This window comes from Pseudorca crassidens, chromosome 10 (assembly GCF_039906515.1).
Source record: "Pseudorca crassidens isolate mPseCra1 chromosome 10, mPseCra1.hap1, whole genome shotgun sequence".
Classification (NCBI taxonomy): domain Eukaryota; kingdom Metazoa; phylum Chordata; class Mammalia; order Artiodactyla; family Delphinidae; genus Pseudorca; species Pseudorca crassidens.
In genome coordinates, this window is record NC_090305.1 from 57,677,717 (window position 1) to 57,704,877 (window position 27,161).

Below are 27,161 nucleotides of genomic sequence, written 5' to 3' on the forward strand. Positions count from 1 at the left end.
TTGGGCAGGTGCTGCAGTTGGGATCTGTCAGGAGATAGCGAAAGCAACAGAATCAGTCCTGCAGTGGACTGGGTCAGCGATGCAGCCTCTGAAATGTAAGATTATTCTCAGGTGACTGTCTATTAAAAACTGGGTGGGTTTGGGGGTCATTTGTGTGAGAGTGGGATAAGAGACAGGGTTTCAAATGGACCTGGAAGAATGTTTCTGAATGCTGCTTGTTTTTCTCTTTAACTCATTAGTAGAAGAGAGTTGGAAGATACTCTAAGGAAAATAAGTCAGTTTATTTAGATATGATATTTCTTTCACTCTGAGGAATAACACGTTAAATATTAGGCAATATATCTTACTAGTATAGATGTGAGGAAGATAATTCCTTTCTATGGCAATAACTGCCAATATTAAAAACTATTGTCATCGCCTGTTTTAAAACATTTCATATGTGGTTTAAAGAAGTCAAAATGAACTAAAGTCAGTTCCTTTTTTTAAAGAGTATTACAGTAAGAAGTAGCAAAAAGAATTTGAATTCTGAGATAGTATTTATATTCTGATTTGGTACTTATAATAAAAGGTGTTTACTGAGACAGAAAATGAACACAAATAAATGTGGGTAATAAAAAAACAGAAAAAACTGTCAAATATGAGGAAGTTAGAGTGAAGTGATCTGAACTGAGCCAGAAATAATGACATTTTGTGTTTTAATAATTAACTAAGGAAGGTTTTCAAATCTCTTCTCTAGATTGGGCTGGGAGGGTTGGTCTAGGAGTTGGAGTCTGGGTATATTTTCATTTAGTTAAATTTTTCTGTGACTTTTTTCCCCCAGTTGTAATTTGGACAGTATATACAGGTAAATAATACGAAAAATTCACAAAACTGAGGTCTGGATTCAGCTCTGACATTTAGCAGTTATGCATGCTTCAGCAAGATCTTTCACCTCTGAATTTCTCTTTCCTCAGCTATAAAATCAGGGTTTTAGACTAAACCTTTAAGGTACTTCCCTTCTAGAAACGCCAACTAAAACAACCGTAAGGCCTATCTGCAGAAGATAGGATAACTCAATTATGGTATGTCCAGATAATAGGGTACTATGCAGCTGTTAAAATAAATGAGGTAAGTCTATAAGTACATATGGGATATAATTCATTTATTCGTTCATCCAAGAAATTTTGAGTCCTGTATGCCAGGTGCTATTCTTTTTTTTTTTTTTAATTTATTTATTTTTGGCTGTGTTGGGTCTTTATTGCTGCGCGCAGGCTTTCTTTATTTGCGGTGAGCGGGGACTACTCTTCGTTGCAGTGCACGTGCTTCTCATTGCGGTGGCTTCTCTTGTTGCGGAACACAGGCTCTAGGCACACAGCTTTCAGTAGTTTTGGCCCGCAGGCTCTAGAGCGCAGGCTCAGTAGTTGTGGCACACCGGCTTAGTTGCTCCGTGGCATGTGGGATCTTCCCGGACCAGAGCTCGAACCTCTGTCCCCTGCATTGGCAGGCAGATTCTTAACCACTGTACCACCAGGGAAGCCCCAGGTGCTATTCTTGGTGTTAGGAATACAGAAAAGAACATACAGACATAGAGCTTACATTAAGAGAGAGAGATCAGACAATTAATAAATAAGTTTATTTATTAATAAATAAGTTAATAAATATCATGGGGTCAGGGAGTGACAAATGCCATGAAGAAAAATAAAGTACTTTCTCTGATCTCTGAAACATGGTAAGAGGAAAAAGAAGATATGGAATGTATTTGGGACACTACTGTTAGAATTTTTTTTGTTTTTTTTTTTGTTTTTTTTTTTTTTGTTTTTTAATGTGTTAGAATTTTTTAAAGACTGGGTGTAGGTTGCCCTTGAAGATCTGGGTATGGTGTACCTCTAGAGAGAGGCTTACTTTGCATACCCTTTGTGCTGTTTTTTTCTCTTTTTTTGGATACGTGAGCGTGTGTTACTTAAAAAGCAAAAACAAAAACCGGGCAACCAATTTCCTTAGTGCTGTGGGGAAATTTTTTTGATGATATATTTTACATGCTCTAGCCCAATCTGAACGTTTTTGTCTAAGTATGCTAGTCTTAATCTGTGTGTCCTGTGTCAGTAATGCTAAGATAAAGTTTTTTGGCTTTTGGTTTTATCAGAATTTTCTTTTTGATGTATGCACTTTTTTGTGTGTGTGCGTTAACTTTTACAATGATAAAATTTAAGTTTAACATATAGTTTTCTTTAATATGTTTCAAATACCATGAAAAGAAAATCTGTGTAAAAGTTCTAAATTTTTTCATAAGGACAGCTTGCTTACTCCATGTCTTCCTTAGATAAGAATTAAAGTTCTTAACATCTTGTTTTATGTGTCCCAACTTTTATTTCAGTTTTAGTATGTTTGCTTTTAGGTTCCAAATATCGATTGAACTTGGAGAACTCAAATGAGGTCACTTCTTTTTTTCCCCATAAAAAAATCAAAATGCTAAGCATCTTTTCTGATTTTTATGTCTGTTCTTTTCTAGTTGGATGAAAAATCTGACAAACAATATGCTGAAAATTACACAAGGGTGAGTATCTAAATTTCTAAGGAAATTAAGTTCTCAAGGTCAATAACTTACTGTCTACTACTATTTTATTCTTGATTTTACAACAGTTTAACTGATGGAGCTACTCTTCCTCTCTTCATCTACTTCCTGTCCTTGACCCCCGGATTCCTCTGTGGTTGAATCATGTGAAGCACTGGGAAGAGAAAAGACACTGCATTTTATTTCCTTGAATGTCACCTCTTAAACTTTTGGCTGCTCTTTTGATTTTCATTCCTCTAGAATTTAATCCTTAGAAGAAGCCATTAAACACTGAAAATGAAGAAGTGTCTTTAGGAATGGTGGTGACAAACTCTGAGGGTTTTGTTTTTTTCCTATTATAGATAAATTATTCTTCGAAGTACAATAAAATAACTCCTTTCTAGGAGTTGCTTTGTGTTTAAAAAATCTCTAATTTTCTTCCAGAAATATTTTTAGAAAGTCATCTTAGGGAAATTATCAGGATTAATTTTGTGCTATGCCCCCAAAAGGTGTACCAGTTCTATCCAGCAGAAATACAGTGCAAGCCACAAATGTAAACCACATATGTAAGTTTAAATTTTCTAGCAGCCACGCTAAAATAGTAAAAAGAAACAGATAAAATTAATACAAATAATATATTTTATTTAACCCAAATGTCCAAAATATTTAAACATAATCAGTATGAAAACTTATTAATGAAATATTTTACATTCTTTTTTCTACACTAAGCCTTCAAAATCTGGTGTGTATTTTACACCTAAAAAAAAAATTCTCAGTTTGGACTAACCACATTCCAAGTGCTCAATCACTGCATGTGGCTAGTTGGCTGCTGTATTGAATAGCACAAATCCCTGCCATTTATTACTCCAGTAGCATGATGTCGCATTTAAACTCATTGTGGGAAGAGCAGTCTAAATTCATAGTGATACACGGTATTGTTGCTGTCAGCTGCAAATAGTATCTCCAACTTTATCAGCAAAGTATTAGGAAGAGAAAAGATTCTAAAGAAGCAGCTTCAGGAACTAAACAGGAGGACTGCTAACTAGCATACCAAGTGTAACATTCTAAAACTGTTTAAAATCAAGCAGATGTACTCACCCCAGTGCTGTTTACAATACAGCAAAGATAAACTTAGAAAACAGAAAACTCTCACACGAACCATTTCCTTCTTAGTTATTATGAATTCTAGATTCCAGGAAAGCGAGCGAACACAGTTGTGCTTAGTATGCCTGGGCCCGTCTCTGGGTACCCTCTCCCCAGAGCCAATCTAAATTGCCTGTGGATTGCATTCGGTAACTTCTTGTCACACTGTGTTAGATCTCTCCCCACCACCCTGGCCCACTTTTAGTTTCCACAGCAAATATATTTTTAAAGAAACAAGACTTAAAAGTGCCATATTTCTTTTTCTCTAGCCTTCATCTCGAAATTCTGCCTCAGCAACAACCCCTCTAAGTGGAAACTCATCCAGACGAGGAAGCGGGGACACGAGCAGCTTAATAGATCCAGACACCTCATTAAGTGAATTGCGGGTAAACCGCGATTTTTGGTTTGCTTTTTATAAACAATTTTTTGGCTTCTTTGTAGTCTAGTGGAACTATTTAACATTTAATGTGTCTTGGTAGGAAGAAAAAAGTATGGTATGAGTTCTTTAAAAAAAATCGTTAGTGCAGTTCAAGAATGTGACTAGGGTCTGAAGGGAAGGAGATTAGTTAATTCTTCCATTCTCTTTCCTGAACATTTGATGATATTGGAATGACTTCTGCTAATTTACAAATGCCAAAAAATCTTTCTAATGTATATAAAAGTAATTCTCTCAAATAATTGACCATATTTTAAATGGAAAATATGTGGATGTACAAGGAACCAGATTTGGGGAATTATTAGTCTTTTGAGCCGTTATGGTGTTACTTGGCTGCCTGAATACAGTTATCTCTCAGTGTTTCATGATAAGACAAGTATAATAATATTTGGGATGACAGAAATACCTGAGTAATGTAAGCTCATTTAAACCATTAGTTGAGTCTCCATTCTTATTAATAACACTTTCAAAATGTATTTGAATGTCTATTTGCTGGACATGCTCTTTTTGAGGAACGAGGGAAGGGCAGTAATAAAAATTGCATTTATTCATTCGTTCAACGTTGTTGAGCACTTGGCCCCACAGAGTCAGGCAGTAAAGCACACTTTGGACTTAAAGAGTTCGCTGTTTCATAGGGAAGACAAATGGATATAAACCAGTAAAACCAGGTGGTGTGATGCCATGGCAGTAGTAAGAATAGGGCTGTTAAGGGAATTCAGAGAAGCATCATCTAAATTAGACTAGAAGAAGAGATTTTAAAAAAGGTTTTTCGGTGGAGAGAGGGGGTGAAGGAAGAATAAAAATTAACCAGGCAAAGAAGCTGAAGGGTGAAGGCTTTCTCAGATAGTTAAATTCAGAGACCCACAAGATTATGTGTATAGCAAAGTTGCCAGAGGGTAGGATGAGAAGTGAGGATTCGTAGTGGGTGAGAGAGAAGGCTGGAGAAGTAGTGATGGGCCATATCACAAAGCACCTTGTGTGGCAGGAATTCAGGTTTACCCTGACAACTAGGGGATATTAAATAGCGGAGCAGTACTATCTGATTTGCATTCCTAAAGATTGACCACAGACTGGAAGAAGCATTGGAGGCAAGGAGAAGAGTTACCCTGTGGTTGAACAATGGGGATGAGATGAGCAAGTCGAAACTGTGATGGGAGAAAATGTAGGCAACTTGCTCTGAAGAGAGTATTGGAGAATGGAAGTTGTTTGGTCAGTACAGAGAGAGAGGAAGTTAAGAGGTTTTTGTGTTCTTTTAAAGGCAGCATTAGTTGTTGTTTTCATTGGTTGGATTGAGCCAGTAGAGAGAGACTATGAAGGTTAAGGAAGGAGAAGGGGTAGCTGACTGAGAAAGTGCCTGAGTGGGTGAGAGGAGTGTCCAGGGATCAGATGGATGGAAGGTGGCCACCCCTTCCCACTGACACAGTAGAGGAGGAGGGAGGGACCGGTGGGGACTGAGTAAGATTGTGGGCAGGGTAGGAGCAGGAGTCTGGCCTGTGAAATGGGCAGCTCGTAAAAGTGGGCTGAAGGTTAGGAGAGGGTGAGGATTGGAACAGCGGCAGCGGCACTGCAGAAGGAGGCCCAGGTCAGCCTGGTTCTGACTTTGAAGGGGTCAGTGTTATTGAACTCTTCCTAAGTACCAGGCATAAGCACAAGGGTGCAACGTTGAATAAGCTTAACTCTTGCCTTTAGGTGCTATTTTCTAGTGGGACAAAAGGATGGGGCATTCCAGCCTCAGACTGAGCTTGTGCTCGCTGTTTACTTGTATTTCTTCTTTGAGAGAACAACCTCCTTGAAGGAAATGAGATTTTTGTATCCTAGCATTTGGCTCCTAATAGGCACTTGATAAATGTCTGTCGAATGAACGAATGAATAAAAGACAAAACTACCAAGGAGGGAATGAAGGGGGCAGGGGAAATATAATATAGAAACTCTGTGTAATGGGCCTTTGATAATTGATCCTGCCTGTAATTGTACAGTTATGTTCAGGGCCCTGTATCAATTATTTCCCCCCTAAATCAACCATCCAGAATAGACCTCATGTAGCAAGGTCAGGTACAAGGGAAACAATATTTTCCATTTAAAATTTGGCCTGCTTCACTTTTCTTATAAGGATTATGGTAACATTTGGAGCAAAGGCTTTTCTCATCATTTAAATGATGTCCTCAGGATAGACTCTCTCATTTGACACTGTGTTTAAAATATTTGTTTAATACCCCTCCCTTTACCTGTCTTTCCCCCAAATTAATTGTGGTCAGTAACCAAGTCATTGAAAGACAACTTTGTTCATCTCTAGTTTTACATTTTTTAAAACTTCTGCATGACTCAGTAGAATCTTCAGCTTATAATTAATTTACTACATATTTTAGTAGCTATCGGTGGAGTGTTATGCTAAAAATTATTTGAATGATTGATACAGTTTTTTAAATTGTATTTTAAAAAATGTTATAACTTATATAGCTTTTGTACACAGCGCCAGCCCCATTTGCTAATGTTTTTTCCACAGGAGTTAATGTCAAGGAAGTATTTGATATGTTAGAATGATTACTCCAGGCCTTCCCCAGCCCCACCATCACTTGCCTGTTTGCCCCTTTTAGCAGTTTGCAGTGGCAGTTACGTTTGTATACCTCAGTTTCTCTGCTTTTAGTCTGGAATATGCAAAAGTAATCCACATTTTCATCTGAATCCTTTGAGACTTTGTGTGTGGTTTTATGCAATGGTTCATTCCTATGTCCTGCAGGATATCTATGACCTTAAGGACCAGATACAGGATGTAGAAGGGAGATACATGCAGGGGCTTAAGGAACTAAAGGTATCAGGGCCCATTTTGCAGCCCAAGCATGTTCTCTGTACGCAGAAGTGTTGGTAATGGTGGTTTCACAAATTCTATTAACCCCACTGCACATAGCTTTACTAACAGTGTTTGTCTTTCAAGCATGTGCTTAACCTGCAATGCATAGGAAAGGCGAACTTCCAATCTCTGCTTATGTTTAAATGTGTACTGTAGTTTTTGGAATATTCAGGAAAAGATATTATGCCTTACAGTTTTTAAACCTTATAAAATACTTACGTATCCCTTGTGTCTTACCCTTACAAAATTGAGTTGGGCAAAACCCTAAAAAGTGTTCTAAGAATATTTTTTATTGAGAATTAGACCTTAAAATTCTTCCAAGCTAAATGAAAGAGCATTGCCTGTTTCTGCCACCAAATTCAGTCAGTATTAGGAGTAGAAGGAAGAAGCATGTAAGAGAAAGAGCATTACTATGAATATTCCTTCTGGAGGAAGGACCCTGAAGCATGAGGACTGTGTTTTCTTTTTGTTTTGATTGTTTTTCACATAGATCAAAAAGGGTTACACAGATTCGGTGCCTTGAAGCATTTGGAGGTAAATTTAAATGGGCCTTATTTCTTCCAGTCAAGGATGGCTACCAGTTTTCAGTAGAAGTGTCCATGTGAGGCAGACATTTTACTTGTAAATGGCACTTGATTTTCATGCTCTTCCCTATGTTTTCTTATGAAGTTCAAACCTAGTATTATGAATTACTCTTAAGTTTCTCTGAATACATGTAGGTCCCTATTTGAAATAGAAATACACACCAGGCCTCTAAAAATGCGTAAGCAGGGCATTCAGAAAGGTGACTCAGGATATGCTCAAAGGACAGAGTGTAGACCTGATGGTCAAGGCTTTGCTCAGCCACCAAGCATGATTGGACTTAGCCCAGCTACCAGCCAGAAACTTCATGCAGGGGATTATGGTCCAGAAACGGTGGGAAGGCCTATGGAGAGCGCCCCCAGGAAGCCTGGACACTGCTGACAGCAGTGTGTGGTTGTCGGTAAACATCAGGAAGATCCCAGAGTTAGTGAGCTGATGTGCTCAGTTAGTCTTACTGCTCTCATCTTCAGGATTTAATCCCCCTTTTAAGGTTTTAGAGATATGACTTGGAAATATCTTAGATCAATGGAACAAATCCAGTACATTCAATAAATACATTCATTTTAAAGTCTCGTACGTAACATAATGTATCAGGAAAGCAAGTGATTCAAAGGCATTCTTACTCGTTTTTTATTTTATCTTAAACATTTTCCCCTTACCTTTTAGATCTACCATTTATTTCATTTTTTGAAAGATACAAAAAACAGATTAACCTTATTTGAGACTCTGAACAGATAAGTCCCCTTTCCTTAATTCATGGTTAGTGTATAATTGAACTTGACTTCAAATTATGTTTATCCTTGAAATGACTCTTTTAAATGGAAAAAAATCTTTTAAAAAATTACCTGGTTGGTGGTCAAAGCATGGTGGTGTGATATATCTATATTCTATTAAAAAAGGATGCTCAGTCACTGCTTATGACATTATTCTTAAGTATGTCTGCCTTTGAGGTGTTTTTTCCCCCCTCTACCCTCCCTCCACAGTCACCTGGGTCTTGTTATCACAGATTGCTGGACTCTACTCCCAGATTTTCTCATTCAGTAGGTCTAGGACGGAGTGGTTGAAAATTTGCGTTTTTAACCAGGTCCCAGATAATGCTGTTGCTTCTAGTCCAGCACCTACACTGAACATCGCGGCCTTAGACACGTTTAAGTAAAACTCATTCCTTATGGGTATCACTGTGTGAGCTAGATTAAAATCATTAAAACTACCTTGAGGGAATTCACTGGCGGTCCAGTGGTAGGACTCCGATCTTTCACTGCTGAGGGTTCAGTCCCTGGTTGGGGAGCTAAGACCCTGCAAGCCGTGTGGCCAAAACAACAACAACAAACTACCTTGACACTTAAGTTTAAAATAGTCTTCTGTGGTCTTTTGTTTAAAGGAAAAAGTACACTCCATACATTTTATGTCAGTTTTATTATGTTATATATTGTGTCCTTGCAGCTACTGCTTGAACTGTCTTAGATTCTGGTGTTCATGCAGTCATGCCCCATTTTGTATGGGACTGAGTTGTGAGGAGGACTTTTTTTTTTGCTATTAGTCTCTGAGATGGATGAGAATCATTCTAAATTCTGCATTGTGTTAAGATACCTACTATATTTGAACCATTATACAGTTAACTGGGCTTATATTCTTTATTTTGGGTACATTTGTTCTCAATCATAATATAAATCTTACCTGTTAATACAGTCCTGGGTTGTGAAGAATTATTAAGTGTATGCATATGTGTTTGTGTGTATCTTTATTGAGATTTAAATCACATACCATAAAATTTACCCATTTAAAGTGTACAATTCAGTGGGGTTTTTTTGCATAGTCACAGAATTGTGCAACCATCACCAATTTTAGAACATTTTCACTACCCCAAGAAGAAACCCCATACTAATCAGCAGATGTTCCCCACTCCTGCACTCCCACTCCTGCACCTAGCCCTGGGTAACCACTAGTCTATGTTGTCTTTCGTGATTGGCTTTTTTTTTTTTTTTTTGCTGTACGCAGGCCTCTCACTGTTGTGGCCTCTCCCGTTGCAGAGCAGCACAGGCCATGGGCCCAGCCGCTCCGCGGCATGTGGGATCTTCCCAGACCGGGGCACAAACCCATGTCCCCTGTATCGGCAGGTGGACTCTCAACCACTGTGCCACCAGGGAAGCCCGTGATTGGCTTTTTACTTAACATAATGTTTTCAAGATTCATCCGTGTTATAAAACACATCAGTGTGTGTGTGTATATACACGTATACACACATATGTATACATATGTGTGTATACATATATGTACATATATACACACACGTGTGTGTGTGTGTGTAAAATGGCTGAGTAGTATTCCACTATATGGATTTACTACATTTTGTTTATCCATTTGTGAGTTGATAGGCATTTGGATTGTTTCCAGTTTGGGGCTATTATGAATAATGCTGCTGTAAACATTTGTGTACAGCTTTTTGTATAGACATATCTTTTCATTTCTCTTGGGTAGATTACCTAGCAATAGAATTGTTGGGTCATATGGTAACTCTATGTTTAACATTTTGAAGTACTGCCAACCTGTTTTCCAAAGTAGCTGCAGTATTTTACCTTCTTCCCAGCAATGTATGAGGAGTCTAGTTTTTTCATATCCTCACCAACACTTATCTTGTTTCTCATTTTTTGATTATAGATAATAACCATCCTAGTAGATCTGAAGTAGTATCTCATTATGGTTTTGATATGCATTTCCCTAATCACTAATTATATTAAGAAAGTTTCTGTATTCTTATTGTCCATTTGTACACCATCTTTGGAGGAATATCTGGTCATATCCTTACCCATTTTAAAATCGAATGATGTGTCTTTTAATTATTGATTTCCAAGTGTTCTTTATATATTCTGGATACAAGTTCCTTATCAGATATAAGATTTACAAATATTTTCTCCCATTTTGTGGGTCATCTTTTTACTTTCTTGGTGGTATTGTTTGTAGCATAAAAGATTTTGATAAAGTCTACTTTTTCTTTCATTGATAGTTTGGTATCGTATCTGAGAAACCATTGCCCACTCCAAAGTAATGAAGATTTACTCTGTGTTTTCTGGGAAGCGTTTTATAGTTTTAGCTTTTAATTTAGGTCTCTGATCCATTTTGAGTTAATTTTTGTGTTTGGTGTGAAGTAGGAGTCCAACTTTATTCGCTTGCATGTGGATCTCAGTTGTCCCAACACCATTTATTGAAAAAACTACTCTTTCCCCACTGAGTTGTCTGGGCACCCTTGTCAAATATCAGTTGATCATAAATGTAGGATTCTGGACTCTCAGTTCTATATCACTGATCTTTTGTTAAACATTTGCATTAATATTTTAAAATTTTATTTCCAGGGATTTCCCTGGCTGTCCAGTGGTTAAGACTCTGCACTTCCACTGCAGGGGTGTGGGTTCAATTCCTGGTTGGGGAACTGAGATCCTGCATGCCGCATGGCCAAAAATTTTTTTTAAATAAAATAAAAATTTACTTCCAGAAGTGATGACTTTTTCTGTGTGAAATGTTTTTCTTTTTACTTTTAAAAATACTGCTAGGTAGTAGTAATCTACCAAAATAGATGTAGTTATTAAGAAACAGGCTGTAAGCTATTTTAGGCAGAAAACTTTGAAGTATATAAAAATTTAGGCATTGAGTGGTAGCTCTTTTTGCTTAAATAATAGTTTTTATATTGCTTACTTATTTAAAAATGGCTAATATTTGAAGTTGTTAGACAAAATGTTTATACATTTACATTAATGTTATGCAGACCAAGAAAGTACTGAAAACACAGGTCCAGGAAGTGGTGCAATTCAAATAAGTATGAAATTTACTTGAGTAAAGAGAGGCTGTCTTCTGTTGTATCTGTATTCTGTTGCAAATAGCTGTTGTTAAAAACTACAGGAGTAACATTTCTGAAACCATTAATGATTCTGTATTTTATGATTTTTACACTATGACTCTTATATGTTGTCTGCACACCTTTTCATCGTTCAGAGGCTGCACTGCTGCTTGAATTTATTTTGGATAGCAGAGAGCCCATAAAGTGCTTATAATGATGCGTCCTTGGCTTCTTGTCATCCTCATGTTTTATGTGCATGTTACTAAACAAAGGGTTCCCCAAACTGCTTTTATTTTGCAAAAATGCATCTTCATGTGTTTGTGCCAGTGCTATAGTTTCCTGTTATATGGCATATAGGCAATGAACATATTTTAGATATTAGGCTGATGACTTTGACTTTCATTTAGGAGTCTTTGTCTGAAGTGGAAGAAAAATACAAGAAAGCCATGGTTTCCAATGCACAGTTAGACAATGAGAAGAACAATTTGATATACCAAGTAGATACCCTCAAGGATGTTATTGAAGAGCAGGAGGAACAGATGGCAGAATTTTATAGAGAAAATGAAGAAAAATCAAAGGTAATTGCTCATCTTACATCATGCCTTTCTCTGGGGTCAGAAAATTAAAACCTGCCATTTAAGAAGTACTGGGTTTGATGGGAGAGCACAGCATCCCCGGGAATGATATTTCCATCACAACTGATTGGTGCAAGGAAATTGACAGAACGTAAGATTGCAGGTCCTGAAATGTTTTCCTTTCTTAATTTTTATAAGATTTAACTTATTTTCATAAGGGGAAGCTTATGACCTCCTTTAGTTTCTGAAAATAGAATACAGCTCAAATTTTATCTTTATTTTCTATCTCTTAATTGGGACAATTACAGTGAATTACTTCTTCCTGCTATAACTGGCTGGAACTGCCCAAAGCTCCAGAGGCTTTCAGTGAGGTGGTTCATTTTATTCTCTTTTCTTTTCTTTTCTTCTCTTTTCTTCTCTTCTCTTTTCGTTTCTTCTCTCATTTTTCAAGAGAACCTGTTTCCTAAATGGTTGGAGAGACGTCTTTAACCAGTTATTTAAAAACTGCAGTGTGGAGATGTGGGTCAAAAATCAACAGATGTTTTCTTTAGAGGTTTGTAAGCTATATTGTTAAAATGTGCAGATGGAAAATAAAAGCCACTGCCCAAGGCCTGGATTTGCCTTTTGACAACTGCAGAAAACAAGTTGGGTTCTCTTAAAAGCTTACTGGATTTTTAAAAGCGTTTTAGTCAGTCCAAGCAGAGGACAAGTGGATATTACTGTCAAGAAATGCGTTGCCAGTACATTGCAAAAGTTTTAAAAATAATAATAATAATTTAGGAAATAAGCTTTGGTGAATTGTTAGAAACAACAACAATCTGTATCTGTACATAATAAAGGGAGAAAAGCTGTTAATATAACTTCTAAGGGACCAGCATTATTACTGTAGACACTGTAGGAATTTCTTTCCTTGAGGACCAAAAATGCTCATTCCAGCCTGTTTTGGTCACTTTTAAAGTATTAGGAAGTATTTGTAGTGGATTTGGGGAAAGGAGGGATGAAGAGGCAGAGTGCAGGAGATTTCTAGGGCAGCAGTACTATTCTGTATCATAGTGTAATGGTAGATACATTATACATTTATCAAAACTCATAGAATGTACAGCACTGAGAGTGAACCCTAATGTAAACGGTGGGCTTTAGGTGACAGTGATGTGTCAATGTAGGTTCATTGATTGTAACAAATGTACCACTCTGGTTTGGGATGTTAATAGTGGGGGAAGGCTGTTACTGGGGGGCGGGGAGAGGAGTGGGAGTATATGGAAACACTACTTTCTGCTCCATTTTGCTGTAAATCTAAAACTCCTCGGAAAAAAATAGTGTCTATTAACAAAAATGTTAAAGTAAGAAAACTTGTGTCTAGATAAAGTGACAAAGAGGCCTCTGGGTATTTTCATATTGATGACAGTGGCTCATTGAAGATTTGGTGACAATAGATGTTTCCTCTTTGATTCTTCCTGTATCTCATAGGCCAATTGTGGAGTGTCTGAGCTGTCATACTTTTCTTAGTCCTTGGACTCCTTTTCTGCCTTCCCACATATTTTTCTTAGCTATTTCTGGCTCTTTGCTTCTAACAGATTAGAAGAAAATCTCATGCTAAGTATTTAATGATCAGTCCTAAAACGAGTTCTTATCTTTCCATCTCCTCAATGTCCTTGAGCATTTTAAAAATAAAAAAAAGTCCTTATGATAAGCTATTTTAACCAACTTCATTTTTCCCTCCTATAATTTTCTAAGATGCAGAGATGTCTTAGTATACAGAGAGTTGTGGCTTTTCAGTTTGTTTTTGTTTTTAAATCATGTGCTTTGTGATTTTGAAAAATCTGTATGCTTTTTTTAATACCCTGGGGATCTGCTTCAGGTACTGTGATGCAGAAGACTTTGTGGTTGTGTCTCTCTCTGCTGTACCTTCACCCTGAGCTCTCTTCTCCTAAACAGATATTGCCTCGTGCAGTAGATGTTCCTGTTCAGAGTCATACAAAGAGGTCAGGCACTCTGGTATGTTTCATTATAGCAGCAGATTGTGAGGGTAGAGAATGATATTCATACCATTTTTCAAAATGTCTTTAGTGTTTCCTGCTGGAATTATGGTAACTGCATCTTAAATATTGTCTCTATACCTACTTCAGGGACAGAATGCCTGATTAGGAATGTCTCAGGTGTATTATTCTTTTCTTAATAGCTATTCATTATAGTAGGGAATTTTTTTCCTTTTTTTTTTTTAAGCTTATCTGAGATTTAATAAAATCTTTTATGGCAGATTTTAAACATACAAAAAAAAAAAAAAAGAAGAGTATAACAAACTCTCCTGAACCCATTACCTACCCCTAACAAACCATCAGTGTATGGCCAATTTTGCCCTGTCTACTTCCCCCACTCACATTATTTGAAGCAAGTCCTAAATACCCCATATTTTAATATGAATTTAATATGAATTTAAATGATATGGACTTTCTTTTTTTTAAATATAACAAGACCATTTCACATCTTAAAAATTAATAATAATTCTTTCATATTACATATCCTGTCATTGTTAAAATTTCAGTTGTCTCAATGTCATAAATGATTGTTCTTTTTCGCACTTAAAAAAACAATCAGGATCTAGATAAGTTCCACACATTGGAATTAGTTGTCATGTCTTATAAGTCTGTTTTTATTTATAGGTTTCCTATCATCTCTTTTTTTCCCTTGCAATTTATGTGTTGAAGAAACTGGATTGCTTTTCTTTTAACAGTTTCTGACAGTCTTGGGGATTTTGCTGTTTCATTACTGTCGTTCTTTACCATGCTCCTTTTTCCTCTGTATTTCCTGTAAATAGTTAGTTAGGTTTAGAGGTTTAATCAAATACAGGTTTAGTCTACTTCATAGAGAAGTAGACTAAACCCTTCAGGAGGCCCAGATGTATGGCTCCTCTCTCTGTGATGCTGTAGCTGGATACTTATATCCATTAGTTGATTAGGGGTTGCAAAATGAGATATTCTAATTTTATCATTACTGTTTTCTTTCATTTTCTTTTATTGTTTTAAAACAGCTTTATTGAGATATAATTCACATACCATACACTTCATCCATCTTAACTGTACAGTTCAGTGGCTTTTTGGTATCTTCACAGACAAATTCAACCATCACCACAATTTTAGAATATTTCATCACGTCAGAAAGCAATCCTGTACCCTTTAGCTGTCTCTCACTCCCCTCAGCCCTGAGTAACCACTATTCTACTTTCTGTCTCTATAGGTTTCCCTTTTCTAGACTTTCATATTAATGGAATCATATAATTTGTAGTCTTTTATAATTGGCTTCTTTCACTTTGGTTAATATTTTCAAGTTCACCTGTGTGATGCATGCATCAGTACTTCATTCCTATTTATGACCTAATAATAGTCCATTGTATAGGTATACCACATTTTGTTTATCCATTCATGTGTTGATGGACATCTGGTGTTTTTTCACTTTTTGTCTATGATGAATAATGCTGCTGTAAACATTTGTGTACAAGTTGTTGTGTGGACATAAGTCTTTCTTTCTTTTAAATATACACCTAGGAGTGGAATTGCTGGGTCATATGACAACTCTATGTTTAACCATTTGAGGAATAACCAGACCCTTTTCCAAAGCAGCTGCACCATTCCCTCCAGCAAGTGTGTGCAAGTGTAAGCAGGTTCTGATTTCTCCACATCCTCACCAACACTTGTTTTTATCTGAGTTTTTTCCTAGCCATTCTAGCAGGTGCGGTTTTGCTTTGCATCTCCCTGATGACTAATGATTTCAAGTATGTTTTGATATGCTTACTGATTCTTTGTACATCTTCTTTGGAGAAATGTCTGTTCAGATCCTTTGCGCATTTTTAAATTGTATTATCTTTGTGTTACTGCATTGTTAGAGTTTGTATATTCTAGATACAAGTTCCTTATCAGATACATGGTTGGCAAATATTTTCTGCCATTCCATGGGTTGTCTTTTCACTTTCCTATGCTTTATTTATTAGTGTAAGTCCATCTTTAAAGAGAAATTTCCCCTCATCTCTTATTACTCAATGAGACAGTTTACATAGGAAAGGCAGGATTAAAACTTGATTCTTTTCCTTTGTTTACAAGTTTTCAAAATAAGGAATTGGTTGTTTGGCATCTTCTCATAGTGCCCAATTATTTTTTAAAAAATCATGATGAAGACAAGAATTCAAGCATTTGATGATTTCAATCCATTGTAGCTTTTATTCTTATTGATTTTCAGGTTGTCCCACCTTTAACTAATGTGAACATCTTCAGGTTGATTCCCAAGTAATTTTGATCTGAGTCTAATTGGTTGTGATAGCTTCTTTGCTGTCTAGCACAAGAAAGTGTTCTGGACTCGTCTGGTACATTTCCTGCTCCAGACCTGAAATCAGCTGTTAGTACAAGGACCCCTGGTTCTCTTTTAGTGGAGCAGTGTGGGTGCTAAGGGTGTACTTGCCACCAAGATGGTAACTGTTTATAGACCTTTTTAGTGGTTGTATCAGGGAAATATGTATATGGGGTATTTTTTTTTGTTTTTAAAGTCAAAATATGTTATGCTTATACTTCTAGTTTATATTCAGGATGTAGGGCTTTTACTTGACCTCCTTTCTCTTATATATGTGTATCTCCTTCTTCCCACACTACCACTCCCAGGTCTCAGAGTCACTAGGGACGCTAGTAATTATGTTATAGTCTATTTTCATTGCTTTATCCCACAATACCTAGAATAGCAATACCAACATTACCACCAACAGTATAATTACTGAAAATAGTTAAAAGTTTTTTTGTTTTTTTTCTTTTTGGTTGTTATTTTGCTTCTAGGTTATGTATAGTACAACCATTGTTTTTAAAAGTTACTTTAAGTAGTTTCTCTGTGCTTATACTACTAACTGGACGTATATAGCTAGGTTCGCTACGTTTTATTTTCAATACTTAGGAATTGCTTTTTAAATTTTTATTACAAAATTACTTTTAATTCTGGTAAAAGCATATAACAAAATCTACCACCTTAACCATTTTAAAGTGCACATTTCAGTAAAGTTTATTCACATCGTTGTCTAAGAGATCTCCAGAACTTTTCATCTTGCAAAACTGAAACTCTGTCCCCATTACACACCTCCCCATTCCTCCTCCTCCAGCTCCTCACAACCACCATTCTACTCTCTGGCTCTGTGAGTTTGACTCTTATAGGTACCTAATATAAGCAGAATCATATAATATTTGTCTTTTTCTTACTGGTTTATGTAACTTACCATAATGTCCTCAGCGTTCATTCATGTTGTAGCATGTGTCAGAATTTCCTTCCTGAATACTATTCCACTGTATTTATGTACCACATTTTGTTTATCCATTCATCTGTTGCTGGAAACTTGGGTTGCTTCCACAATGAATTGCTTTTAAATTTACTTTTGTTTTACAATTTTGTGAATTATTTACACAGATCTGAATCAAATCAATAAAGAAAATATATTCAAAGAAGTCAGTCTTTTGTCTCTTTCTCTTCATCCCGATTTCTTCCTTCCTTAAGGAAATTTTTTTAACATATTTATTGGAATATAATTGCTTTACAATGGTGTGGTAGTTTCTGCTTTATAACAAAGTGAATCAGCTATACGTATACATATATCCCCATATCCCCTCTCTCTTGCATCTCCCTCCCACCCTCCCTATCCCACCCCTCTAGGTGGTCACAAAGCACCGAGCTGATCTCCCTGTGCTATGTGGCTGCTTCCCACTAGCTATCTGTTTTACATTTGGTAGTGTATATATGTCCATGCCACTCTCTCACTTCGTCCCAGCTTACCCTTCCCCCTCCCCGTGTCCTCAAGTCCATGCTCTATGTCTGCATCTTTATTCCTGTCCTGCCCTTAGGTTCTTCAGAACTGATTTTTTTTTTTTTTTTAGATTCCATATATATGTGTTAGCATACAGTATTTGTTTTTCTCTTTCTAACTGACTTCACTCTGTATGAAAGTCTCTAGGTCTATGCACCTCACTACAAATAACTCAATTTCATTTCTTTTTGTGGCTGAGTAATATTCCATTGTATATATGTGCCACATCTTTATGCATTCCTCTGTCGATGGACACTTAGGTTGCTTCCATGTCCTGGCTATTGTAAATAGAGCTGCAATGAACACTGTGGTACATGACTCTTTTTGAATTATGGTTTTCTTAGGGTATATGCCCAGTAGTGGGATTGCTGGGTCGTATAGTAGTTCTATTTTTAGTTTTTTAACTGGTCTCCATAGTGGCTGTATCAATTTACATTCCCACCAACAGTACAAGAGGGTTCCCTTTTTTCCACACCCTCTCCAGCATTTATTGTTTGTTGATTTTTTGATGATGGCCATTCTGACTGATGTGAGGTGATACCTCATTGTAGTTGGTTTTTTTTTTTTTTGGAATTTTATTTTATTTATTTTTTATACAGCAGGTTCTTACTAGTCATCACTTTTATACACATCAGTGTATACATGTCAATCCAATCTCCCAATTCATCACACCACCACCCCTACCCACCCCCCCACCCCGCTTTCCCTGCTTGGTGTCCATACGTTTCTTCTCTACATCTGTGTCAATTTCTGCCCTGCAAACTGGTTCATCTGTACCATTTTTCTAGGTTCCATATATATGTGTTAATATACTATATTTGTTTTTCTCTTTCTGACTTACTTCACTCTGTATGACAGTCTCTAGATCCATCCACGTCTCTACAGATGACCCAATTTCGTTCCTTTTTGTGGCTGAGTGATATTCCATTGTATATATGTACCACGTCATTTTCCATTCGTCTGTCGATGGGCATTTACGTTGCTTCCATGACCTGGCTATTGTAAATAGTGCTGCAGTGAACATTGGGGTGCATGTGTCTTTTTGAATTATGGTTTTCTCTGGGTATATGCCCAGTAGTGGGATTGCTGGATCATATGGTAATTCTATTTTTAGTTTTTTAAGGAACGTCCATACTGTTCTCCTTTGCTGTGCAAAAGCTTTGAAATTTCATTAGGTCCCATTTGTTTATGTTTGTTTTTATTTCCATTACTCTAGGAGGTGGGTCAGAAAAGATCTTGCTGTGATTTATGTCAAAGAGTGTTCTTCCTATGTTTTCCTCTAAGAGTTTTATAGTGTCTGGTCTTACATTTAGGTCTCTAATCCATTTGGAGTTTATTTTTGTGTATGGTTTTAGGGAGTGTTCTAATTTCATTCTTTTACATGTATCTGTCCAGTTTTCCCAGCACCACTAATTGAAGACACTGTCTTTTCTCCATTTTATATCCTTGACTCCTTTGTCATAGATTAGTTAACCATAGGTGCGTGGGTTTATCTCTGGGCTTTCTCTCCTGTTCCATTGATCTGTATTTCTGTTTTTGTGCCAGTACCTTATTGTCTTGATTACTGTAGCTTCGTAGTATAGTCTGAAGTCAGGGGGTCTGATTCCTCCAGCTCCGTTTTTTTCCCTCAAGACTACTTTGGCTATTCGGGGTCTTTTGTGTCTCCATACAAATTTTAAGATTTTTTGTTCTAGTTCCGTAAAAAACTGCCATTGGTAATTTGATAGGGATTGCATTGAATCTCTAGATTGCTTTGGGTAGTATAGTCATTTTCACAATATTGATTCTTCCAATCCAAGAACATGGTATATCTCTCCATCTGTTGGTATCATCTTTAATTTCTTTCATCAGTGTCTTATAGTTTTCTGCATACAGGTCTTTTGTCTCCCTAGGTAGGTTTATTCCTAGGTATTTTATTCTTTTTGTTGCAGTGGTAAATGGGAGTGTTTCCTTAATTTCTCTTTCAGGTTTTTCGTCATTAGTATATAGGAATGCAAGAGATTTCTGTGCATTAATTTTGTATCCTGCAACTTTACCCAATTCATTGATTAGCTCTAATAGTTTTCTGGTGGCATTTTTAGGATTCTCTATGTATAGTATCATGTCATCTGCAAACAGTGACAGTTTTACTTCTTTTTTTCCAATTTGTATTCCTTTTATTTCTTTATCTTCTCTGATTGCCATGGCTAGGACTCCAAAACTATGTTGAATAATAGTGGTGAGAGTAGACATCCTTGTTTTGTTCCTGATCTTAGAGGAAATGCTTTCAGTTTTTCACCATTGAGAATGATGTTTGCTGTGGGTTTGTCATATATGGCCTTTATTATGTTGAGGTAGGTTCCCTCTTTGCCCACTTTCTGGAGAGTTTTTATCATAAATGGGTGTTGAATTTTGTCAAAAGCTTTTTCTGCATCTATTGAGATGGTCATATGGTTTTTATTCTTCAGTTTGTTAATATGGTGTATCACATTGATTGATTTGCGTATATTGAAGAATCCTTGCATCCTGGAATAAATCCCACTTGATCATGGTGTATGATCCTTTTAATGTGTTGTTGGATTCTGTTTGCTAGTATTTTGTTGAGAATTTTTGCATCTATATTCATCAGTGATATTGGTCTGTAATTTTCTTCTTTAGTAGTATCTTTATTTGGTTTTGGTATCAGGGTGATGGTGGCCTCATAGAATGAGTTTGGGAGTTTTCCTTCCTCTGCAATTTTTTGGAAGAGTTTGAGAAGGATGGGTGTTAGCTCTTCTTAAATGTTTGATAGAATCCACCTGTGAAGCCATCTGGTCCTGGACTTTTGTTTGTTGGAAGATTTTTAATCACAGTTTCAATTTCATTTCTTGTGATTGGTCTGTTCATATTTTCTATTTCTTCCTGGTTCAGTCTTGGAAGGTTATACCTTTCTAAGAATTTGTCCGTTTCTTCCAGGTTGTCCATTTTATAGGCATTGAATTGCTTGTAGTAGTCTCTTAGGATGCTTTGTATTTCTGCGGTGTCGTAACTTCTCCTTTTTCATTTCTAATTTTATGGATTTGAGTCCTCTCCCTCTTTTTCTTGATGAGTATGGTTAATGGTTTATCAATTTTGTTTATCTTCTCAAAGAACCAGCTTTTAGTTTTATTGATCTTTGCTATTGTTTTCTTTGTTTCTATTTCATTTATTTCTGCTCTGATCTTTATGATTTCTTTCCTTCCACTAACTTTGGGTTTTGTTTTTTCTTCTTTCTCTAATTGCTTTAGGTGTAAGGTTAGGTCGTTTATTTGAGATGTTTCTTGTTTCTTGAGGTAGGCTTGTATAGCTATAAACTTCCCTCTTAGAACTGCTTTTGCTGCATCCCATAGGTTTTGGGTCATCGTGTTTTCATTGTCATTTGTTTCTAGGTATTTTTCGATTCCCTTTTTGATTTCTTCAGTGTCTCTTGGTTATTTAGTAGTGTATTGTTTAACCTCCATGTGTTTGTATTTTTTACATATTTTTTTTTGTAATTGATATCTAGTCTCATAACGTTGTGGTCAGAAAAGATACTTGATATGATTTCAATTTTCTTAAATTTACCAAGGCTTGATTTATGACCCAAGATACGATCTATCCTGGAGAATGTTCCATGAGCACTTGAGAAGAAAGTGTATTCTGTTGTTTTTGGATGGAATGTCTATAAATATCAAGTCCATCTTGTTTAATGTATCATTTAAAGCTTGTGTTTCCTTATTTATTTTCATTTTGGATGATCTGTCCAATGATGTAAGTGGGGTGTTAACGTCCCCTACTATGATTGTGTTACTCTCGATTTCCCCTTTTATGGCTGTTAGCATTTGCCTTATGTATTGAGGTGTTCCTGTGTTGGGTGCGTAAATATTTACAATTATTGTATTTTCTTCTTGGATTGATCCCTTGATCATTATGTAGTGTCCTTCTCTGTCTCTTGTAATAGTCTATTTTAAAGTCTATTTTGTCTGATATGAGAATTGCTACTCCAGCTTTCTTTTGATTTCCATTTGCATGGAATATCTTTTTCCATCCCCTCACTTTCAGTCTGTATGTGTCCCTGGGTCTGAAGTGGGTCTCTTGTAGACAGCATATATATGGGTCTTGTTTTTGTATCCATTCAGCCAGTCTATGTCTTTTGGTTGGAGCATTTAATCCATTTACATTTAAGGTAGTTATCGACATGTATGTTCCTATTACCATTTTCTTAATTGTTTTGGGTTTGTTTTTGTAGGTCTTTTACTCCTCTTGTGTTTCCTGCCTAGAGAAGTTCCTTTAGCTTTCGTCATAAGCTGGTTTGGTGGTGCTGAATTCTCTTAGCTTTTGCTTGTCTATAAAGGTTTTCATTTTCCATCAAATCTGAATGAGATTCTTGCTGGACAGAGTAATCTTGGTTGTAGCTTTTTCCCTTTCATCACTTTAAATATGTCCCGCCACTCCCTTCTGGCTTGCAGTTTCTGCTGAAAGATCAGCTGATAGCCTTATGGGGATTCCCTTGTATATTATTTGTTGCTTTTCCCTTACTGCTTTTAATATTTTTTCTTTGTATTTAATTTTTGATAGTTTGATTAATATGTGTCTTGGCATGTTTCTCCTTGGATTTATCCTGTATGGGACTCTCTGTGCTTCCTGGACTTGACTATTTCCTTTCCCATGTTAGGGAAGTTTTCAACTATAATCTGTTCAAATATTTTCTCAGTCCCTTTCTTTTTCTCTTCTTCTTCTGGGACCCCTATAATTCAAATGTTGGTGCATTTAATGTTGTCCCAGAGGTCTCTGAGACTGTCTGAATTCTTTTCATTCTTTTTCCTTTATTCACTCTGCAGTAGTTATTTCCACTGTTTTATCTTCCAGGTCACTTATTTGTTCTTCTGCCTCAGTTATTCTGTGATTGATTCCTTCTAGAGAATTTTTAATTTCACTTATTGTGTTGTTCATCATTGTTTGTTTGCTCTTTAGTTCTTCTAGGTCCTTGTGAAACGTTTCTTGTATTTTCTCCATTCTGTTTCCAAGATTTTGGATCATCTTTACTATCATTACTCTGAATACTTTTTCAGGTAGACTGCCTAAGGAAATTTTTTTAATTAAATGGTTTATCCTTCCATTTTTTTGAATCTTAAGAAGACATTTTTTTGCCATTCAAAAATATGTATGTGTGTGTGTATATATATATATGTGTGTATATACACACACACACACACATATTTGTATCCCTCCATTCTTAGCATATTATATTGTTCTGCATCTGGGTTTCATCACCTGATGATTGTAGTATAGAGAGCTCTTCCTCGTTCTTTTCTTATAACTGTACACTTATTCCATTGTACTATAGTTTATTCCACCAGTTCCCTGTTAATGGACGTTGGAGTTGTTTGCAGTCTCTTGCTGTTAAAAATAGTCCTACAAAGACGAATGTACTGCATAGGTCTTTCTGTGTTTTTGCTGGTGTCTATGGGAGTCAGAAAAGTAAGTTTGCCGGGTCAAAAGGTGTGGTAATCCTGCTATATGTAACAAATTCTCCTTTGTAGGGATTATACAATTTTGCATTCCCACAAATGAGAGTGTCTGTTTCCTTCTCCACACTACTTTTCCCTGAGTATATTGTCAAGTTTTTGGACTCTTACTGGTGTTTCAGTGAGAAATACAGTTTTAATTTACATTTCCCTTAGTATGGGCATCTTTTCATATTCAAAGCAATTTGTTTCTCTGTGAACTGTCCATTTTTTTAGCCTACTGTTCTACATAATAGTGGGTTTTTTCCTCTTTATTTCTAATTTTAGAGGCTCTCTATATGGAAAGAAAGTAAATATAAATTGTAAAAATTTTTTATAGTCATTTGTCTTTTTGCCTTGCTTATCGTGTTTTTTGCCATTCAAAAGTTTTCATTTCTATGTAGTCTTATTTGTTACCCCTTTCCCCTTCTTGCTTGTGGATTTTTGAGTCATTTTTGGGTAATTTTTACCTGCTCCTTGGTTATAGCAGTTCACTCATCTTTTCTCTAGTAACTGTATGTTCTTACTTCCTTTCTTCTTTCTCTGTCTCTCTCTCTGCCTGTCTTTCTCTCTCTCTTTCCCTTCTGTGCATTTGTTCTGGTGTATGGTACAAAATTTGGTTCCAATTTTCTTTTTCCATGTGTATATCCAGTTATGCCAACATTTCATTTAAAAGTCTATCTTTTCTCATTGATTTTAGCTGCTCTTTTTGTTTTTTGTTTTTGTTGTTTAATGTACTTGTATATGTAATTGGGTCTATTTATGGATTTTCTATTCTACTCCATTGGTCTGTATTCATGAGCCATTACAACATTGTTTTAATTGTATAAGCCTTATGTTTTAATATCTAGTAAGATTAGCTTTCTTCGTTTTCGTTTTGTGTTTTTCTAGCTTTTTTTTTTCTTGTTTTTCTTCCAAATAAACTTTATAATCAACTTGTCTTACTCTGATGAGAAAAAAACCTGATGGTATTTTTATTTGGACTGCATTAAATGTATAGATTAATTTAGGGCATAACATGTATTTTTGTGATGCTGAGTCTTTTCATCCAAGAAGATGCCTTTCCTTTTGTTCAGTCCTACTTCCCTGTCTTCCAGGAATGTTTTATATAATTTTCCTCATATTGATTTTGGGTATATCTTGTAATTTTACATGTATGTATTTACTTTATTTTTTGATATTGTGTTTATTATATCTTCTCTCTAGGTTTTATTTTGATCTGTGATGATTATTGAATTTTGTATGTTAATTTTATAACCTGTTACTTTACCAAGTCATTTCATTGTTCATAGTAATTTTGCCATTGATTAGTTTGGGTTGTCTAGATGTATAATCGTATGAGATGAAAATTGAGAATTTTCTGAGCCTTTCCAAAGAATACAGAATTTTTCTAAGTTAACAATACATGGGCAGTGCAGGTGTGTTTCTGGAGATAACACTTAGCTGCTTAATGGTATATTGTAGATGTTCCAGTCTGTCATGTGCCATGATCTGTGTTAACTGTATCATTTGTTTAATAACAGGAGTTAGAAAGGCAGAAACATATGTGTAGTGTGCTACAGCATAAGATGGATGAACTTAAAGAAGGCCTCCGACAAAGAGATGAGCTTATTGAGGTATGTACATGAACTGTGGAAATACTTAATTTTGGAAAAAAATGCACTGAATTGGATGAGGGCATGTGTGTTGGGAGGGAAGGGAGTTAAAATGCCACAAACTTGTCTCTTCACATTTGGCTGTATCCTAAAATCTTACAAACGTGAAACATGAAGGCAGGCTTAAAAAATTAATACTGTGAACCCTATAAATATTTCGCCTTTTAATAGCAGAAGCTTTTATAATTGTCTTTTATTCCTAAGCACATTGTTTCCTAAAGATATCTTAGGAAATGGGCAAAAGTACCATGATTCTTTGGAATGTAGTGAATGCTATATTTGGGGACATGATTCTTGGGGAATAAGAATTTTGATCGTCACTCAGGTAGGTGCATTTCTGAGATGGCTAAATGAAAAGAAGAAATTGTGTCAAGACGCCTGGTAGTAGACAAGAGGTGAAGGTTGCCCGGGGCTGTGACTCAGGTTCCTGGGGTGGAGGAGCTCTGAGGGCCACAGCAATATCCTAGGAGGGAAGGAGGAGTGTGGGCCTCCAAGGAATCTTTGAAAGCATGTATCATCCTTTTGTGCCTGCCAGCTTGCATGCATCTCTGTTTTTCTTTAAATGTGGTTTTCCTCTTGAGGTTGTCATTTTTTATAAATATGGGGTGAGGTTTGTTGGGAAGGGGTCATGCTCACTTTCTTGGTGAGGTTATCAAGCACGTCTAATGTTAACTTAGTGTTGATCCCGTGGTGATATCAGGAAGGCAGCTTTTTTTTAAAAAAAATAATCTATTTGTTTCATTTTTTAAATTATTTTTTATTTTTTGGCTGCATCAGGTCTTCACTGCGGCACACAGGCTCTTTGTTGTGGCGCGTGGGCTTCTCTCTAGTTGTGGCACGCAGGTTTTCTCTCTCTAGTGTGGCACGCGGGCTCCAGGGTGCATGGGCTCAGTAGTTGTGGCACGTGGGCTTAGTTGCCCCAGGCATGTGGGATCTTAGTATCCTGACCAGGGATCGAACCCATGTCCCCTGCATTGGAAGGCGGATTCTTTACCACTGGACCACCAGGGAAGTCCCAGAAAGGCCAGCTCTTGACAACCCCGGAGATGCCACATGCATCACAGTCAACTCAGCCCGGCCCCTCGTCCTTCAGAACCACCCCCGCTTCCCTCCCTCTTTTTCTCTTCCCCCATGGGCCTGCCTCACTTAATCTCTCCCCCTATAAATGACTTTAAAAACCATTTAATAGAAGAAAAGAAGTGACTCTTTTTGTGGATTTGTGTTACTTTTTTTGTCATTCTTGAGAATAATTGAATTGAACATAGCCTGCTGAAAGCAGATAGAATTTGTGAATTCTAAATGCAAACACAGAACCCTTTGAAAATATCAGATTACATGTGAAGTTAATTGCCTTAGTTTTTCCATATATGGCAAGAAGCATATTATCCAAACTCTGTATCCTGCTGGCAGTTAAAAATCATGTGAATTCTTCTCCCTTTTTGTCCTCTTTTTTATGTGTGTCAATATGCCAGCCACTTGTTATTTCTTTTTCTAATTAAAATATGTACTTTTCCCCATATGGTTTCCAAAGAATAATAAAACTACTTTGGGAGCTGCTTCTCAAATTCAGTAACTTATGTTAGAATTGGTTAAGTGTTCTAGTTTTTAGTTTGTTGATTGCATTTAAGAGCTATTTTAATGCTTGATTTTTACAATTTGTCAGTATGGTTTCCAATTTAAAAGCCCAGGGTGCAGGGTATACAAACTTTAAAAACCTTAGTTTTAAGAGTTTTTTTTTTTTTTTTTTTTTTTTTTGCGGTATGCGTGCCTCTCACTGTTGTGGCCTCTCCCATTGCGGAGCACAGGCTCCGGACGCGCAGGCTCAGCGGCCATGGCTCACAGGCCCAGCCGGTCCACAGCATGTGGGATCTTCCCGGACCGGGGCACGAACCTGTGTCCCCTGCATCGGCAGGCGGACTCTCAACCACTGCGCCACCAGGGAAGCCCTTAAGTACTTTTTATGTTTAGAATTAACATCCTTCAGATGTTAATATGCACATTTACTTATAACTGAAGAATCCTGACTTTGCCAAAATAATGTTTTTTGGTCTTTAGAATGGAGAACCACGTGGTAAAGTAGATGAGAAATGTATGAGTAGGGAACGTGGAAGATGATAATTTACCAATAATGCATAAAAGAACCTGCTAAATATAAGACAGTATAAATTGAGCATCAGTGCCTAGTCAGAAGAGTTAAGAATTGCTAAATGCTAGAAATCTAGTTTTTCTAAAAACTGATGTGAAATGTGT

General features: G+C 36.5%; 1 protein-coding gene across 23 annotated transcripts in view; it reads left to right on the plus strand.

Moving 5' to 3' along the window:
* The window catches only part of LRRFIP2 (LRR binding FLII interacting protein 2), a 118,777-nt gene that overhangs the window by 66,765 nt on the left and 24,851 nt on the right, over positions 1-27,161 (plus strand). For 20 of the 23 annotated variants that reach the window (XM_067753723.1, XM_067753722.1, XM_067753725.1 and 17 more), the window contains 5 exons: positions 2,489-2,533; positions 3,943-4,059; positions 6,847-6,918; positions 11,779-11,949; positions 24,780-24,872. In XM_067753723.1, coding sequence (XP_067609824.1) covers positions 2,489-2,533; positions 3,943-4,059; positions 6,847-6,918; positions 11,779-11,949; positions 24,780-24,872 — 498 coding nt within the window. The remainder of the gene's footprint in view (positions 1-2,488; positions 2,534-3,942; positions 4,060-6,846; positions 6,919-11,778; positions 11,950-24,779; positions 24,873-27,161) is intronic. The other 3 variants (XM_067753741.1, XM_067753743.1, XM_067753745.1) reach the window with 1 other exon arrangement.